The sequence below is a fragment of the Mus caroli genome, unplaced genomic scaffold (genome assembly GCF_978045245.1).
Source record: "Mus caroli unplaced genomic scaffold, Mus_caroli_1 scaffold_2, whole genome shotgun sequence".
In the NCBI taxonomy this organism is placed as follows: Eukaryota; Metazoa; Chordata; class Mammalia; order Rodentia; family Muridae; genus Mus; species Mus caroli.
The window spans coordinates 11,607,939-11,624,437 of record NW_028227257.1 but is presented as its reverse complement, the minus strand read 5'-3'; the positions used below and the strand labels follow the sequence as shown (position 1 = coordinate 11,624,437).

The following is a 16,499-nucleotide window of genomic DNA, read 5'->3' as shown; positions in this document are numbered from 1 at the left end:
TCAATTAGGCAACTTCCAAGTGTGGAGTCCCCAAGTTTTCCCAGGAACGGTCAATGGGGGGGAAATGAAATCTACCTGTTTGCTACTACTTGAAAAGTGACTGAGCCCCTCGATACAGTAAGCCCCTCCCATGAGGTAGGCAGTCTTATCTTTCTTTCACAGTGGAGAAACCCAAAGGATCCATTGCAGGTGAATCTACTCCAGGCTGCATCCAGTCAACTCCACTTGCTCAGGCCCAGAGCTTTACTTATTATTTATAAATAAGTACACTGTAGCTATCTTCAGACACACTAGAAGAGGGCATCAGATCCCATTATAAATGGTTGTGAGCCACCATGTGGTTGCTGGGATTTGAACTCAGGACCTTCGGGAAAGCAGTGCTCTTAACTGCTTGAGCCATCTCTCCAGCCCTGCATCATGGGTCTTAGAACCCAAGTCTAGAGCCCTCAGAAGCCTGGCTCCTATGCAAGATATCCTCCGACCTGGAACCCAGCTTCCCTTCCCATTTGCAAGACTGCTTTGTTTGTGGCTTTTTGAGACAGGGTTTCACTGTGTACCGGGAATTTACCGTGTAGACAAGGCTGACCTCGAATTCTCCAGAATCCTCCTGCCTCAGCTTCTCAAGGGCTAGGATTACAGACATGTTTAGCTGCTAGCCCTGCTTGGCAATGCTGCCTTGGACAAGGGCTTTGTCTGTGTGCTTTGCTCTCGGCAGCTCTAAGATGGGAATCAAAATGCCTCTGTGGGGGGGGGGGGGTTGTGGAGAGTAAATGAACATGGGCCCTTTTGCCTACCCCAGTACCCTTGGAGCAAACTGGAAGTCACTCGGTCACACCAGGAGCTGGTGCTGGGCACCACACGGCTCCCACCTATGTCCCCCTTTCTATCCCACCTTGAGCCCAGAATGGAAGTTTACAATTCCACGTTCCAGTTACGTTTCCCCAGGGAAGGCAATCCCATCCTTCACACATACTTCAAGGAACCCAAGCATCAGAACCAACATTCAGTGCTCAACCTGGGCAGTCTGAACAGACCACCGAATCTGCACCCAGATGACTTCAGAGAGGAAGATTTTTTTTTTCTTTTAAACATGTTTTTAGATTTATTTGTAGGTTTTATATGCATGTATGTAGTAGTATGGTATCACATGTATACCCTGTGCCCTTGAAGGTCAGAAGACGCCCTGGAACTAGAGTTAGGATGATTATGAGTCACCAACAAACCCCAAGGAAGATTATTCCCTTTTGTTTTGAGACGGGGTCTCACTGTGTAACTGGTTGTCCCGGAACGATGTAGACCAGGCTGGCCTGGGACTCAGAGACCCCTTGCTTCTTCCTGGAGAGTTTAAAGGCAAGTGCCACCACATCTGGTCAGGATTTTCTTGATACTGGAGAAAGACAGAAAACTAGCACCACATGTCCCATCCGCTCATTCTGCCAGGGTAAAAATCTCATGGACTTTCCCAAGTTTCAGGAGAGCAGGGTGGCCAGCTGGGTGTTAGCACCTGTCCAAAACTTGGGAGACTGAGGCAGGCAGATCCGGAGCTGGAGGCTGGCCTGGGCTACGTAGTGAATTCCAGGCCAGCTCGGGCTATAGAGTGATTCGTTGTCTAAAACAAACACGCTGCTGGGATGTGGCCGGAGTAGGTCCTAGCATGCCTGGAGCTCTGGTTTATTCCCCCCCCCCCCCCCCGCAATGCATGGCTGTGATTTCAAGACGTGGGAGATGGAGGCGAGAGGATCATCCTTCACCTGACAGCAAATAAGAGGTTATCCTTGGCCTGACTTCAAGAGGGAGCCCAGACTGGAATATGGTGACCCTGAGTTAAAAATAAAGAACGGAGCCCGAAGTGATGGCACACACCTTTAATCCCAGAACTGGGGAAAAAGGCAGCCGGATTTATGAGTTCGAGGCCAGTCTTGGTCTACAGAGCGAATTTGAGGACATCCAGGGCTACGCAGAAAAACCCTGTCTGGAAAAACCAAGACAAAAAGGAAAAAAAAAAGAAAAAAGAAAAACAGAACGGGACAGGAAACGCCGCTCCCACTCAACCACCCAGCTCGAGGCCACGCCCTCGCCGCCTGACTCAACCAGCGGGCTTGAGGTTCGAACTCAGGATACTCCCCGAGTCCCGCCTCGGCCCACGCGCCGTGGACGCGCCGCCGGGGGTCGCTTGGGCAACGGGCGCGCGCCCTCCAGAGCGCGGAACCCGGGAAACCGCACGCGGCGCGCGCAGCAGGTCCGCTCCTCGGGCTCGGGCCTCGTCCTCGATGCCCCGCCCCTGCCCCGCCCCCGCGGAAGTGCCGGCCGCCTCTTCGCTAGCTGACTGGTCCTCCCGTCCAGAGGGCGGAGCTCGCGGTGAGGCGGGGGTGCGTACTTCCGGCTGCCGGCTTGACATGCAGAAGCCGCTGCTGGGGAGCTTGGGGCTGCGGTGGTGGCGGGTGACGGGCTTCGGGACGCGGAGCGACGCGGCCTAGCGCGGCGGACGGCCGTGGGAACTCGGGCAGCCGACCCGTCCCGCCATGGAGATGGAGAAGGAGTTCGAGGAGATCGACAAGGCTGGGAACTGGGCGGCTATTTACCAGGTACGGAGCCGGGGGCCCCTAGGCCGCGCCGTCTCCCCGACCCTCCCGGCTCGGGGGACTCCTGTCGAGCGTCCCCGTCGCCCTAGACCCCTCTTGGGGTTCGCGGCCCCTGCGACACCCTCACTCGCCTCTATCTCTCCGCGGTCCCTGTCATCTTCGATCCCCCCCCCCCAACCCGACCCCAACATGGCCCAGCCACCCTTTGTCCCCACTGGTCCACACCCCTGCCGCTTCCTTGTCTGGACCGGACCACCTCAGGCCCTCTTCCTTTGTCTCCTGGGGAGGAGGGTGGGCTCGCCGACACCCCCGCCCCCTCACATTTCACTTCCTCAGGCCTCGGTGTGCGGTCGTGGAGGCCCCGGGATGACAGCCCCCTTACTCCTTCCTGTCCATTCATTTGTTAGACGTGAGCTGGAGGGTCTCTTCGGTGCTAGGCGTTGGAGCTGGTGTGTATTGAACGCTACCGTAGACCTAACCTACCCCCCAGAGAGGCTATAGTCACACAGACATTCAAATACTGATCATTGCAGCTGGTGACAAGTGTTGAGAAGAGAAAGACCTGTTCTGGTGGAGGGTGACTGTATGCAAAGGGGCTGCCTTGTCTAGGGCATCACCGGCAGGGCTGCTAGCGGCCGGCCTGACAGGGAAGGAGACTTGCTCTTTGAATAGACCAAGGAGTGACAAACCATGAGGTTAGGCGACTAACTAGGGGGACACAGAACCCATTCCTATAGCTGCCTGACCCTCTCCAAATGGCCTCTTTCTTTGTCTTTTATCCTTTGACCGTGAGCTGAGATGGTTTCTGTTTTCTGTGATCTGGTCCACTTTGAGGGGTTCTGGTGGTTCATAAAAAAAGTATTATGAAAGTAGGGGTCCCCCCCCCCCCCGCCGCATGTATGAAACAGTGAATTGAAAATGCAAAGATGTCTTTGCAAGCAGCTAAGTCCTCTAAAGAAAATAAGTCTTCTGATTAAATGTCAGTGCGGGGGTTGTGAGGATTAACCATACTCGCCAGGCATCTTAAATAAGCATGTGCAAAATAGATCCTGTTCCTTGTGTAAAGAGAGCAGGCGGTTTATTCTGCTTTCAGCTTCTAGGTTCAAAAGACAGCGGGTGAGACCCATCAGCTGGAGATTGAAATCTATTTTGAGCTTCACTTAGGAAAGTAAGAACCCTCAGGCTGTTGTTTGGTGTTCTTGACTGACAAAACCTTTTTTGGGGGGTTGCCTTGATTTCCAGATTCTTTGACAGGGTTCTTTTTACTTGGGCCTCGGTGTGCTCGTCAGCTTTTTGGGGGCAGATATTTATAGCTAGTGTAATCTGTGTCAGTCGAGCGATCAATTGTAACATTTGTATTGCATGTCTAGTCTATGAATTGGCTGGACCGATTCCACTAAGGAGTCAGGTCTGTGGGCAGATTTTCTGTATCAGATTAAATGCAAGGGGATCCCAGTGTAACAGCAGCACATGAAGATTGTCGTGTAAGCCACTCTGATGTGTGGAGGTTGTTGGCTAAACAGACCATCCCAAGTGGAGACCGTTGAATCTTTAGTACTGAGACAGACTTATTTGGTAACAAATTGGCATCATTAATAAGTTATGGTAGAATGTGGTTTTTTACGCTTTTAGGTTAGAGTGGCCTGCCCCGACAGCTAAGCCTTGTTAAAGTTGGCGCAGAGTGGGCTGGCTTTGAAATCTGTTTTCTTCATTCTTCTCCAATTTCTCCTCCACACTTAAGCCCCACACGTTAGTAAGTTGCTAGTAATAGTAAGCCCCACAAGTTAAGTAAGATGTCAGCCTGTTCACAAGGGCTTGTACCCTGGTTCCCCAGTGTGAAGGTTTTATGTTCTCTCTCTCTCTCCTTTTTGTTTTTTAGAGATAAGGTTTCTCTGTGTAGCCCTGGCAGTCCTGGAACTCGCTCTGTAGACCCATCTGGCTGACTTTGAACTGGAGATCAGACTGCTTTTGCTTCTGGAGTGCAGGGGTTAAAGGCGTGTGCCACCCTGCATGTTTGTAGTTTTGAAGATGGTTATGGAAGTGCTTCTGTTTTACATTTTAAAGTAGCCTTTTGTCTTACAGTTGTGAGCATTTTGTTGTTGTTTTATTTTGTCTTTTTGCTTTTTGCTCAAGACAAGGTTTCTATATATAACAGTCCTTGGCTGTCTTGGGGCTCGATTTGCAGACCAGGTTAGCCTTGAACTCAGAAATCTTCCTGCCTCTGCTTCCAGAGTGCTGGGATCAAAGATGTGTGCTTCAATTGTGCCACTTTTTAAAACCAGTATTTGAATGACCTTGAGTGAATGACCTAAAGCTGTCTTTCTAATATAAAGGATAATTTCTTTAAACCTTTTTTTTTTTCAGCTCAAAGAAAATATGTTACAATTAGTGGAAAATAAAGGGGTTGGTTTTTTTGGTTTTTTTGTTTTGGTTTGGTTTGGTTTGGTTTGGTTTTTGGTTTCCTAGACAGGGTTTCTCTGTGTAGCCCTGGCTGTCCTGGAACTCACTCTGTAGACCAGGCTGGTCTCAAACTCAGAAATCCTCCTGCCTCTGCCTCCTGAGCGCTGGGATTAAAGGCGTGCGCCACCACTGCCTGGCAGTTTTTTGTTTTTTATTTTTGTCTTGTTTTGTCTTGTAGTAAGTGTGTGACAACCTGTCATATTGGGCAGCCTTATCAGAAGTCCTGTTTGAGCTTGTCAGAGTTGAGCGTGCCACGTTGCTATGGCAACAAGCAAGGCAGCAGGAGCCTTTCCTTATTCTGACTCATTTTCTACCCAGACCAAGAAGGCCCTCAAGCTCTAAAGCAAATGGGCAAAGACCAAAAGGGGAAGCAGACGTTTGAGATCTGGGGAAGATGGCCTCGGAAGAACAACACCCCTGAGCAGCACACCTTCTGGAGGAAGCCTGGGTGCTTTTTAATCTTTACTGTTAACAGGTGACTGATGATATAGGTCTGTAGAGTCGCATTTGTTTGCATATGGAAATGGCTGTAAGAATAGCTTTCTCTCTTTGAGCATTTGCAAAGGAATGGTAAGACTAAAGGAGCAGTGTTTAGAGGACTGGTCAGAGAAGAGACTGCCTTAGCCAGCCCAGGGAGAGAGAAGATGCTGGACCAGACGGAAGGGCTACCTAGGGACTCTGGCCTCCCTCAGTGTGGCAGGGCTGCTTGCTGGTCAGGCTTGGCTCTTTTTCTTACTGTTCAGTCCTTTGATTCTGCCACTTCCAGTGAGTGATTTGTTTTGGATAATGAGCATCTCCCACCCCAGTAGCTCCTGACTTGAAGGCAAGACAGCTCTGCTGTAGATGGTTTTTCTAGCTGACATGTGTTATAGCTGCCTTCATTCTGAAATAGAACCCAGTGCTTGATTGGTTTAAAGTCCTGTAGTGTCAGTAATGCCCTAAAATCCCTTACTGGTATAGAGTTGATACTGTCACGCTCCAAGAGATGCTCTTACAGTGTTAGACACCACTGCATCAAAGCTGGGGAAACTATACTTTGTGCAGAAGAGATCAAGACACCATGACTCATTGTGATGGGTGGGGGTTGGGGTATAGAACATAGAGATAGGAAGTTCTCATCTGGAGTGACCCTTGAGATTTAAATGTTCTTGCTTGCCCTAGTTTGCATGAACTAAATTTAGGCTTCTGATGGGCACTTTGAGGAGGTGTGAAGGCCTTTGAAATTGTCTGGGCTGGTGGGAAATGAACAGGGAGTTCCAGCAGAGCCAAGAGAGCTGCACCGCTTGTCTGCTGTCCCCAGCATATTTGCAGTAGCTGGGCTTTCTGGGAGTAAGCAGGACCCATTCAAACCTCCACAGCAGCTTGGAGTAGTAGGGAAACGGGGGGGGGGGGGGGGGGGGGGGGGGGGGGAAGCAAATGATTTTCTGGATTTCAGCTCCCAGATCCCTCTGCTGGGGGGCTTCTGTCCTGTCTGCTACCTTTGCATTTTAATAGGAACCCCAGGACCTGGTACTTACTGAGTAATGGAATTAATTGCTGGTATATTGAAATTGAAGTGAATGAAAAGTTCCCTGTAGAGGCCTTTTGGATGATAATCTACTGAGGTGATTGCTTTTTCTCTTTGTCTTTCTCATTTGATGATACTGGGATGGTACCCAGGGCCTGGGCACGCAATGTACCACTGGACCACCTCCCTGATCCTTGGGGGGGGGGGGTTGTGTTTTTTGTTTGCCTGCTTGCTGTTTTTTGTTCTGATTGTTTTGTTTTGTGATGCATCTTGCTGTGTGGCCCAGTCTGGACTCTGTTTTTTTTTTTTTTTGTTTTTTTTTTTTTCCCAGCTGTTTCTTCATCCCTTACTAACCTGAGCCCCGCCCCGCGCCCCATTAACCTGAGCCCCGCCCCGCTCCCCATTAACCTGAGCCCCGCCCCGCGCCCCATTGTCCCTTTTCCAGTCTCTTCCTTCAAAATTCTTTTGGCAGTGTCTTCCACTTTGGGCTTGTATTCATAAGTGCCTTGAGCCCTACCTGGGCTGGGCGTCTATGTATTTGTATCTCTTCCCTTCTTCCCTTCAGGGTTGGTGCTAACTCATTCCCAGCAGCAGCTAATACTGTCATGAAGGCTGGGCATGCTCTAGAAACCTAGAATTCTACCTGAGTCATTGATTCTAGGATGACATCTGCACCTGTAGTGCCCTGAGTGGGATTTGAGTAGATAGGAGTGCTTGGCTTTGCCTAGTTCTGAGAGTCCCACCCCTCCTTTCATTGCTTGGTTACCCTATCACCCACCTCAGTGGTCCAAGTGCCCACTGAGCCTGCACCTACTTCTTGTTGATGCTGCAGAGATGCCAAGCTGCTTGCCTTTATTTTATTGTATGTCCAGTCTGTGTGTGTACATGTGCACCTGTGTGTGTGTACCTGTATATGTGTCCAGTCTGTGTGTGTGCATGTGTACCCATCTTTCTCATCCTGTTCATAACAGGATGTCTGTGTCACTGCTGCTTAGGCCAGAATGCCTGGCTCATGAGTGTCCAGGGATTGCCTGCCTCTCATCCCGTGCAGCCGCACTGGGGTTATAGCTGGGCCTCTGGGTCCAGCTTTACGTTGGTTCTGGGGGTCCTCACACATAACAAGCACTTTACCCACTGAGCTGTCTTCCCAGCTCTTGCTGGTTACTTCCTAATCTGGTTGGTCAGGCTTTCTCCCCCACCCCCTAACCACTCTTAGACTTTTTAGTTTATTGCTAATATGTTTTTTTTTTCTTTAAGACAAAGTTTCTCTGTGTATCCCTGGATGCTTCTACTTCCCAAATGTTGGGATTAAAAGTGGCTGTGGTCCCCTGTACCACCACTACCCAGCTTGTTTTAACAGTAGCTCTGAGGCTTTCCGTTTCATTTCAGTTCGTTTTGTCTGACTACTCTCCCAACCCCTAACACCGGACAGGGTTTCTTTGTGTAGCACTGGCTATCTTGGAACTAGCTCTGTAGACCAGGCTAGCCACTAAAATACAGAGATCCACCTACCTCTGCCTCTTGAGTACTAGGATTAAGGGTGTTCTCTGACACCACCCATCGCTGCTGAGTCTGGGTCTTATGGGGTGTTAGGAAAACATTAAAATACTCATACATGGTGGTCGTCCACACCTTTAGTCTCAGCACTAGGTAGGCAGAGGCAGCTCTAGCCATCCTAGTTCAAGGCCATCCTGGTCTGCAGAGGGAGTTTCAGGACAAGCCAGGCTACACAAAGAAATCCTGTCTCAAAAAATAGACAAACAAACCCCAAGATCTAGCCCGGGTGCGGTGGCGTCCAGGTGGCCTTGGTCCCCTGCAGTGCCCAGTAGGTTTAGTCCTGCACTGTGATCACGTTTACCTAGCATGCCGTCCAGCTTGCACCTTGCAGCTCAAATGTGTGCCTCCTTTTGTGGAACTCCGTCCTGGGTCTTGTGCACTGCCTGATGTTGCCCTGTGCTGGTTAGAACTGCCCCTCTGTATCTTGGTCCATCCCAGAGCCCACGTGCCCTGTGGTCACTGACTGTGGCACCCACCTGGCATAAAGTAAGTATCCTCACAAGTGTGGTGTGGACATGGCTGCCCAGAGATTTAGTGGCTGTGGTCCCCTGTACCAAGCTAGTGATGGGGTCAGGAAGATTTGTACAGAGGGCCCAACAGTAGGGTTCCTGCCATGAAAAGCCCTGTATTTGAGCCCTGGGCTAAAGAAGTAACTTGCCTTCATGTGGCTTCCCAGAGAAACTGCTGAGTATGCTGTGAGACTTGTTGCATCTGCCCACCTCACAGAAGTCTGAGGTGTGACAGTGTTCCCTCTGTGTGACAGGCTCAGTAGACAGCGGAGTGGCACCACAGCTTTCTCTCCCGGCCTAGTGAGCTCCTCTACTCAAGCCACTCTTGACATGTTTAATTGTTGGAAATAAGATATGTTTCTGTGTCAGCCAACACCCTTATCAATCCTTGTATTTCTTGAACTCCAGTTAGTAAAGGCAAGCTTTGTTCACCGTTAGCTAGACTGAGCGCCACAGAGGAGCGTACCCTTCTGCTCTCACTCACTGCTCTTAGTGTCTGGCAGTGGATCACAGGCTCAGCTAGAGCTCCACTGCGCTCATCTTCCTGCCTCATTTCTTCACTCCCCTGTCTCTCCGTTCCTCTTGTAATATGATCCTGAGCTGACTTAAGTTCACCTCCAGTAATAAAAGTTCTTAATGTTCTTGAAGTAGCCCTTGTAAACTCAGGGGTCTGCACAGGTTATATGGTTAGGCTCAAAATTTGGTGGGTCTGCCAGTGTGGCTAGCAGCTTGAAGAGTTGGGTTGGTTTGTTTGTTGGTTTGTTGGTTTTCCCCCTCAAGGGACATTCAAGGTTCTTACTAAGAGGGCTTCCTGGAGTGAGTGATGTGGGAAAGCTTACCACAGTTAGGCACCCCTCCTTGAGACAGTAGTGCTTGGGTGGTTTTCCTGTAAAAACAGAGGAACTGACTCTTGAGAGTTCACAAAAGCGGGATTGATGGGGTGGGGTGGGGGAGCTGCCCTTATGTTGTAATTTTAGAAGGAACCCACATCTGCTCTCAGCTTTGTTTGAATGAGAAGAGAGCTTATACATCTGCCAGCCTCAGAGAAAAGTCCCTAAGTCCCCACCACTGGACAGAGCCGTTCACTGTGGGGACACTCCCACTCTGCAGCCTTCCTCTCTTGGCAGCATTTAACAGAAGCCTCAGTAGCTTTTCTTCTCTACAGGGTCCTAGGCATCCCAGGCTGGCTAAGTAAGTCTCAAGGATGACCTTGAACCTTCATCCTCGAGTCCACAGCACTTATTACAGGTGTGAGCCGATATGCTGGGTTTATGTAGTGTGTGTGTGTGTGTGTGTATGTGTGTGTGTGTGGGGTATGAATGGCTGGCCCTCTAGGCTAGCACTCTGCCAGCTGAGCTGCTCCACACCCCCAGTCCCTTTAACTTTTTGACCCAGGTTTGCACTGTTGTGCTCAGGCTGCCCTAAGCTCACAATCCTCCTGCTTCAGTCTCCGAATTCCTGAGACTTCAGTCATTTTCCACCATATTTGACACATCTCAAGCCTCTTCTGACCATCTATAGATTCTGAATGACGGGCAACAGGGCCATAGTCACAGGATGCCTTTCCCATTCTAAGCCTGAGTCTAACGCTCCTATGGCTTTGGCACAGGTCACACTGCAGACACTGTAGACAGGCCACTCTTGTGAGTGAGGGCTGCTCAGCTTTGTGTGTGATGGTTCACTTGCAAGTGCTCAGGATGCTGTTTCGTCTGTGACTGGAGCTTTCTGGACCCCAACACTCGACTAGCTAGCAACTGCTTTAAGACCCTCATGAGCCCTGCAGTGTGCACCGGGAGCCAGCACTAGCTTGCTGGCTAAGGGATGGCTCTAGGTTTTCTCTGGGAAAAATACGCATGTTCGTGTTCTTTTCATCTACCTGCAAGTCCATGCCAGGAACCACCAGAGAAGGGGCTTTGGGGACCAAATGGTCTCATGTCCTCAACAACTCCTCTCTCTGCCCAGAGCTGCTTTTCTATATATGGAGAAGCTTGGGCTAAGGCTGTAGCTTTTGTGGCTGAGTGGCACTGCTTACAGAAAGGATGAACTGGGTTCCCAGAGTCACATTCTGAAGATGTGTTGGTCGGTCAGAGAGAAGCTCCTTGCCACATCTCTGTCTCCAAGTAGTAAGTTGTACTGTGCTCTTTCGTCTTTGTCATTGGATCGTATGGTCACACCATTTCCTTTGAAGAAAGCATTACATTTGTTGTGTTGTGTTGTGTGTTCACCCACTGTGAAGGCAGAGGACACTGAATCGTCGGTTCTCACCTTCTACCTTGTAGGTCTTGGGGATGGAGCTTGGGTCTCCAGCTTTGGCAGGGGTGCTTTTGCTTACCAAGCCATCTCACCACTAGCACACCTCTTCCCAAGGAGGAGGCTTACTTAAAAATGACAGCGTTTCAGCCAGTAGCTTGTTTTTGTTCATTTTGAGCAGAGTGGCCTCTTGAAAGACATGTGCTGCTGCAGAGATACCTACAGGAAGGCACATGCCAGTGACTACCCCAAGTGACAGCTCTCTTCAGAGGTGGGCTGCCTAAGGGCGTCTCACATAGAGTCACTTCTGAGCACAGCTTCATCCAGTTGAAAAGTAAACAGACTGCACTGAGTGCATGGCACTGACCCACCCCGAAGGAGCTATTGGGGTCTTTTCCTCCAGTGTGGGTTGTGTCTGCTCTGCTGTCCAGTAGGGTGTCTTTTACTCCTAATAGGATGAAAGCAAAATAGACCCTCCCTGAGCTAAATGTGTGTGGCTGACTTTGCACTTAAGGAGGACCTGGGAGAGAACGGCCAATGGTGGTGGCTGCTTTTTAAAAAAGGTGTGAGTGTACGTGTCTGAGTCTGTGTCTGTTCTGTCTGGGTGTCTGGATACAGGTATACATATGTGTGTGCTGGCTCACGTATAGGCCAGAAGAGGGCTTAGGATTCCCTGCTGCCTGCCTTACAGATAGGAGTGAGCTGGCTTTGGGTCTGGGCACTACTGCAGTCTTGCAGGTGAGCAGCAGGTGCTCAAGTGCTCCTGGGATCTCTGCGAGGAGGGCATTTTCTTGTAGTGGTTACTTTGGTTGTTGTTCTGCCTTTTGTGTTTCCACTGTGATTGAGTGAGACCCCTGCTGGGATTGCTCTCCTGTGCCTGACTCTGACTCCTACCACCTTGCTGGTGGGGTGGGGCCATATGCCACTGAAGAGGAAGCTATCCCTGTGGCAGCCCTAGTTTCAGCAGGTGGTTTAGCCTGATCTGAGTACCAGCAGGCTCACGGTTCTCCTGAACTCGAGAATCTACTGTCTCTTGAAGCTGGGTTTCAGAGGGTTCTATGTCCCAATCATGTGCCTTCCTAGATTGCCATCTGTGCCAGGGTGTCCCTGACAAGACAACAGTGCCCATGAGTCTGTAAAGGGCGCAGAGATAAGCCAGTCTGGAGACAGTTTCAGGGAACAGCATCGACTTTATTGCATGTGAGCAACTACTTACATACTGGAAGCCTGATTGACTGTGATTTGAGTAAGTTACCTCAGATTAGATAGTGAGTGTTCATACCACCAGGGTCTCTCTCTGTGCATGTTAGAGCAGCTCTGGAGAGTGCAGGCTGGACCACAGCCAGCTGCCGCTGTTCATGCTACTTCAGAATTGAGTGTTCTGACCTCATGAGAAATGCAGTGTGGGAGGCAGGCTGGCTGCCAGCTCATGCCTGCTCTGTCTCCTGTGTTTCTTTCTCTTGGGTAAATCCTAGCTGTGTCTGTGCCATGGACTGATGGTTTGCTACTTACTGTCCCCAGCATAGGGAGCTGTCCACCTCTGCTCCTCTCTCTTCTTCTTCTCCCTGCTAGTGAGACAACTGCTCAGACGGTTTGAGTGACAGCATTGAAGCTGGCCAGGAGCAGATGGCAGATTCTGTTTTCTTGTTTCCTCCTTTGTAAGCTTGAACCATCTCTCCTCACCCCAAATAAACCCATCACAAAATTAATCAAAAGCAGTTACACTGCAGAGGGAATCGCTGTGGGACGCCAAAGGTTAACAAGCAAGGGTTTTTTGTGAAGGGCTGTTCTTCAGCCTTGCTCCACCCCTTGTCGGCATTACCGTGGTCTTGCCAGTGACATTGTTGGAAGTTGTTGCCTTTGAAAGGTAGAGGTGCCTGGCTTTGGTAGAGAGGCCTCAGGAGGTAAGGGAGCGGGGCATTTCCCAGCCTCTGTTGCCATGCAGCTGGAGATGGGTGTGGGCCATCCTCCACAACTTCCTGTCTTCAGTGTGAGGGGGTGGCGGTTCTCTAACCACTGAAGAACTGTGTGGAACAGGCTGTTTATTTACTGGGCAAATGGGGCCCTAATGGCTGCCTTTGGCTAATCGCTACCCTTTGGCAGTGTCCATTCAGTGTCCGGGGCCCTCTGGGCAGAGCAGGGCAGAGCTAAGCTTCCCTTCCAACGTTTGCAGATGCTCTTCACACTGGTGTTAGTGTAGACTGATCATAAAGGAAATGATGAGTGTGTTCGTGGTCTGTGCTAATTTTAGTCTTCTGTTCACAGCTCATTTTGTGTCCTTCACCATTAAGGCTCCGTTTCTAGAAAGACGCGTTTTGAATGTAGGGCCCTGCCTGTGTTCTACCCTTGGCTCCATTTCAGGGGTGGCTTCTCAGTGCTCTGAGGTAGTGGCCAGAGCCTCCCAGGTAGGAGCCTGGGAGACTGTTTTCACACCCACTCCTTTGCTTAGTGACACTCTGCTGTCCCTGCAAGTCACTCTGCTTTGTCTGAAGTGTGAGCTCTCGGCAAGGCTGTCAAGGTCATTGTGTAGTGTACCACACACAGGCTCTGCTGGCTGCCTGACACGCCTGCCTTAGCATGTGGGCACTGTTCATCTTGGCTTCTGGTTACTCTTAGCAGGACTCTGCATGTCAAAGCTTTAGTCTCAGTCTGCATGGCTGCCCTTCATTGTCCACTCTGAGCAGCTACTTCCCAAAAATGGAAGATACCGGGGTGAGAGTCTTCATTACCTGGCTGCTCGTGGGTCTTTAAGGAGTTGTATAGGGTCCAGTCTGTGGCATGTGGAGTGAGAAGAACTGGCTTGACAGCACAACCTGCATCTGATGCCCTCAACTCCTTAATCCCTGGAAGAGCTAGAAGGGGGCTGGCATTCCTGGGAGAATGGAAGGAAGCTTTGTGTCTATGTTGGGCTTCACTGTGGCTTCATTGTGATCCTGCTCAGCTACAAGGGGACACAAACTTTAAATTTTTGTAATACCCCAGTTAAAACTTTACGAACCTCTGTTCATCTTTAGAAATAGAAAATGTCCTTTGAGGTTGTAAATGAGATGTATAATTTACCAAGTGTCACATGCTGAATGAAGTTGCTTTTGAGAGTCTTATCTAAAGTGGGTACTGTTGGTTGGGTTTTGCCATCAGCCCCAGCTTTGGTCTGCCACACTCTGCTTGTTCAACATAGTGCCCCGTCTTGAGTTAGGTTTGCGCTCAAGTTCTGTGCAGTACCTTCACACCCTTGGGGTGCTCTGGGTGGTAGCCCAATGGTAGGTCTGTGATAGGGAGTGTTTGCAGAAGACAGTTGGGTCATAGAGCCTCAGTGTTTTTCACCAGCTCCCCAGTGACTCCAGTCTGCCTTCCCAGCCTCTGCTGCTGTCCAGAGCTTACATGTGCCCAGCTTCCCTGGTCATCAGGGTGATTGGATTGTAGACTTGACCTTTGCCTGGCTTTGTAACCTCCTACCTAGATGTCACAAATGGACCCCCCACCGTCATTTGCTTTGTCTGTGTGCACTGTGTTTTGGTAAGACTGTTGATGAACTGGGAGGAAGTACCACACAGCTTAGAACCTGGGTCCTGCTGTGAGACCTCTCTTGGCCTTGGTCCTGGAGCCGAGCGAGGGTCACTGCTTCTTTTGATGAACATCATGTTTGCATTCGTTACTTGCCTTAGTCCCATGGCCTTATGCTGTTCTGGGTGCTGTGTGGTGCTGATCCCCGGGACCCTGAACCATGCATGGCAGGCTGTGTTTTTTCAAGGTTGGTGTTAGTGGTGTGGTTGAAATGGTGTTTGGTTTGGAACATGGCTGCTGTGGTGTCACAAACAAAATCAGGGCATAGGGGTGAAGGCCGGTGGCCTAAGGGGGAATCTCCTGCCTGAAAAGTACAGAGTAGGACCACCCTAGGCAAGGCAGGCCTGCTTTCCTGCTGCCTCATTCTTAGTCTTTTGTGCTTTAAAGGAAGTTGGAAGTCGCCATCACCATTTTTCCACCGCAGACAACTGAATGTGATTATATTTTTGTCCTATGTTCAGCTATTTCCAAGAACCCTTTTTGTGTGCATGTGGTATGTTTTATAGTCTCCTTGTGTAACCCAGACTGGCCTCGAGTCTCCTTATCCCTCGGTCTCCCCAGTTCTGGGACTGCAGTCCTGTGTACATGCTTGACTTCCAGGAACCTTAGTTGATGACCAGGCTGGCAGTTGAATCCAATGGGCCCCATGGGAATGATGAAAAGAAAAATCTGCCCAAGTTTGCTTATACCGAGAAACGGTCAACGCTTGTTTTAATGCCTGCCTCACTCTGTGGCTTGGTTAGGAAGGGTGCTACGTGGCTGGTGTCTGAGGGTGTGCTCAGTGATTCTCCAGTCTGTCCCCTCTGTCAAGGGATGAAGTCAGAGAGCCTGGGAAGACTTACAAAGAGAGTGTTAAAGCACGAGCTTTCTCTAGAACACCTATAACTCATACAGATGTGTGTGCACTACAAGAAAAAAAAAAAAAAACGGAGCCATAGTTTTTGGCTGTTCTTTACCCTGAACAGTTGGGCTCTTTGTCCTGTGCTTTGTTTTTCCCCCACAAAGCCGAGTCCCTGAAGGCCACAACCAGTTAGCACTGGAACACTCCCTACACTGGGCAGATGACATGGGCACAGCTCAGGGCCAGGGCCAAACCTCTCTCACTGTTCTCTCCTAGACCTAAGCCCTTGCTGGGCAGCATCTGTCAGGGGCCCAGCAGCCACTGGGCCCCAGCCTTGGAACTCCCTGACATCCCAGGTCACAGTGATAGGAGCTTTCCTCCACAGGGAGCCAGTAACCCAGGTGGAAGATAACACCTGTCTGTCTGTCTGTCTGTCTGTCTGTCTGTCTCCACGTGTGTCCATGCACATTTCCCTTGTCTTCTTTTTATCTGTTCCCTCTGTCAGGGTGACATGGAGGTTGTAGTATTTAAAGAGGGTACACTATAGACAGGAGCTCTGGTGTTCATTGTGATAAAGTAGCCTCTCCTGCAGAGAATGAAGTAAAGATGCCGTTAAAAAACAGGGCCTAGGGCTGGAGAGAGGGCTCAGCAGTTAAGAGCACTGACTGCTTTTCCAGAGGTTCTGAGTTCAATTCCCAGCAACAACATGGTGGCTCACAACCATCTGTGATGGGATCCAATACCCTCTTCTGCTGTGTCTAAAGATAGCTATAGTGTACTCATATAAATAAAATAAATAAATCTTTTAAAAAAGAAATAAGGCTTAAGGATATAGCTGGCCCAGTATGCTTGAAGCCCTGGGGTTGATCCCCATCATGTGTAAACCAAGCATGGTAGCACATGCCTAGGATGCCAGCTCTGGGAGGTAGAGGTAGGAGGAGCCTTGACTCCACAGTGAATTGGAGGCCACCCTGGATATGTAAGTTCCTATCCTAAAGAAGTCAGTAAGCAGACTCTTCACACACTAGCTGTCGCACTAAGAATAAGTTGAAGATGTGTGGCCAGCCCTGATCTGCAGCAGGCACCTAGAATAAAGGCATTGTTTATTTGTGGCTTGTAAGGGATATTCTTAGTGATGTTGGCTAGTTTCTTACATCGTATGGTCTGTTTATTAGTAGTTCTTGTTATTCAGATCTTTGAGTGAAGTTCAAGTCTAGTACTTTGTAAGA

General features: G+C 49.9%; 1 protein-coding gene across 1 annotated transcript in view; it reads left to right on the top strand.

The window, feature by feature from the left end:
- Positions 1–2,372: 2,372 nt before the first annotated feature.
- Positions 2,373–16,499, top strand: part of Ptpn1 (protein tyrosine phosphatase non-receptor type 1) — a 47,391-nt gene continuing 33,264 nt past the window's right edge. The window contains exon 1 of the mRNA XM_021151979.3: positions 2,373–2,585. Coding sequence (XP_021007638.1) covers positions 2,523–2,585 — 63 coding nt within the window. The 5' untranslated portion in view covers positions 2,373–2,522. The remainder of the gene's footprint in view (positions 2,586–16,499) is intronic.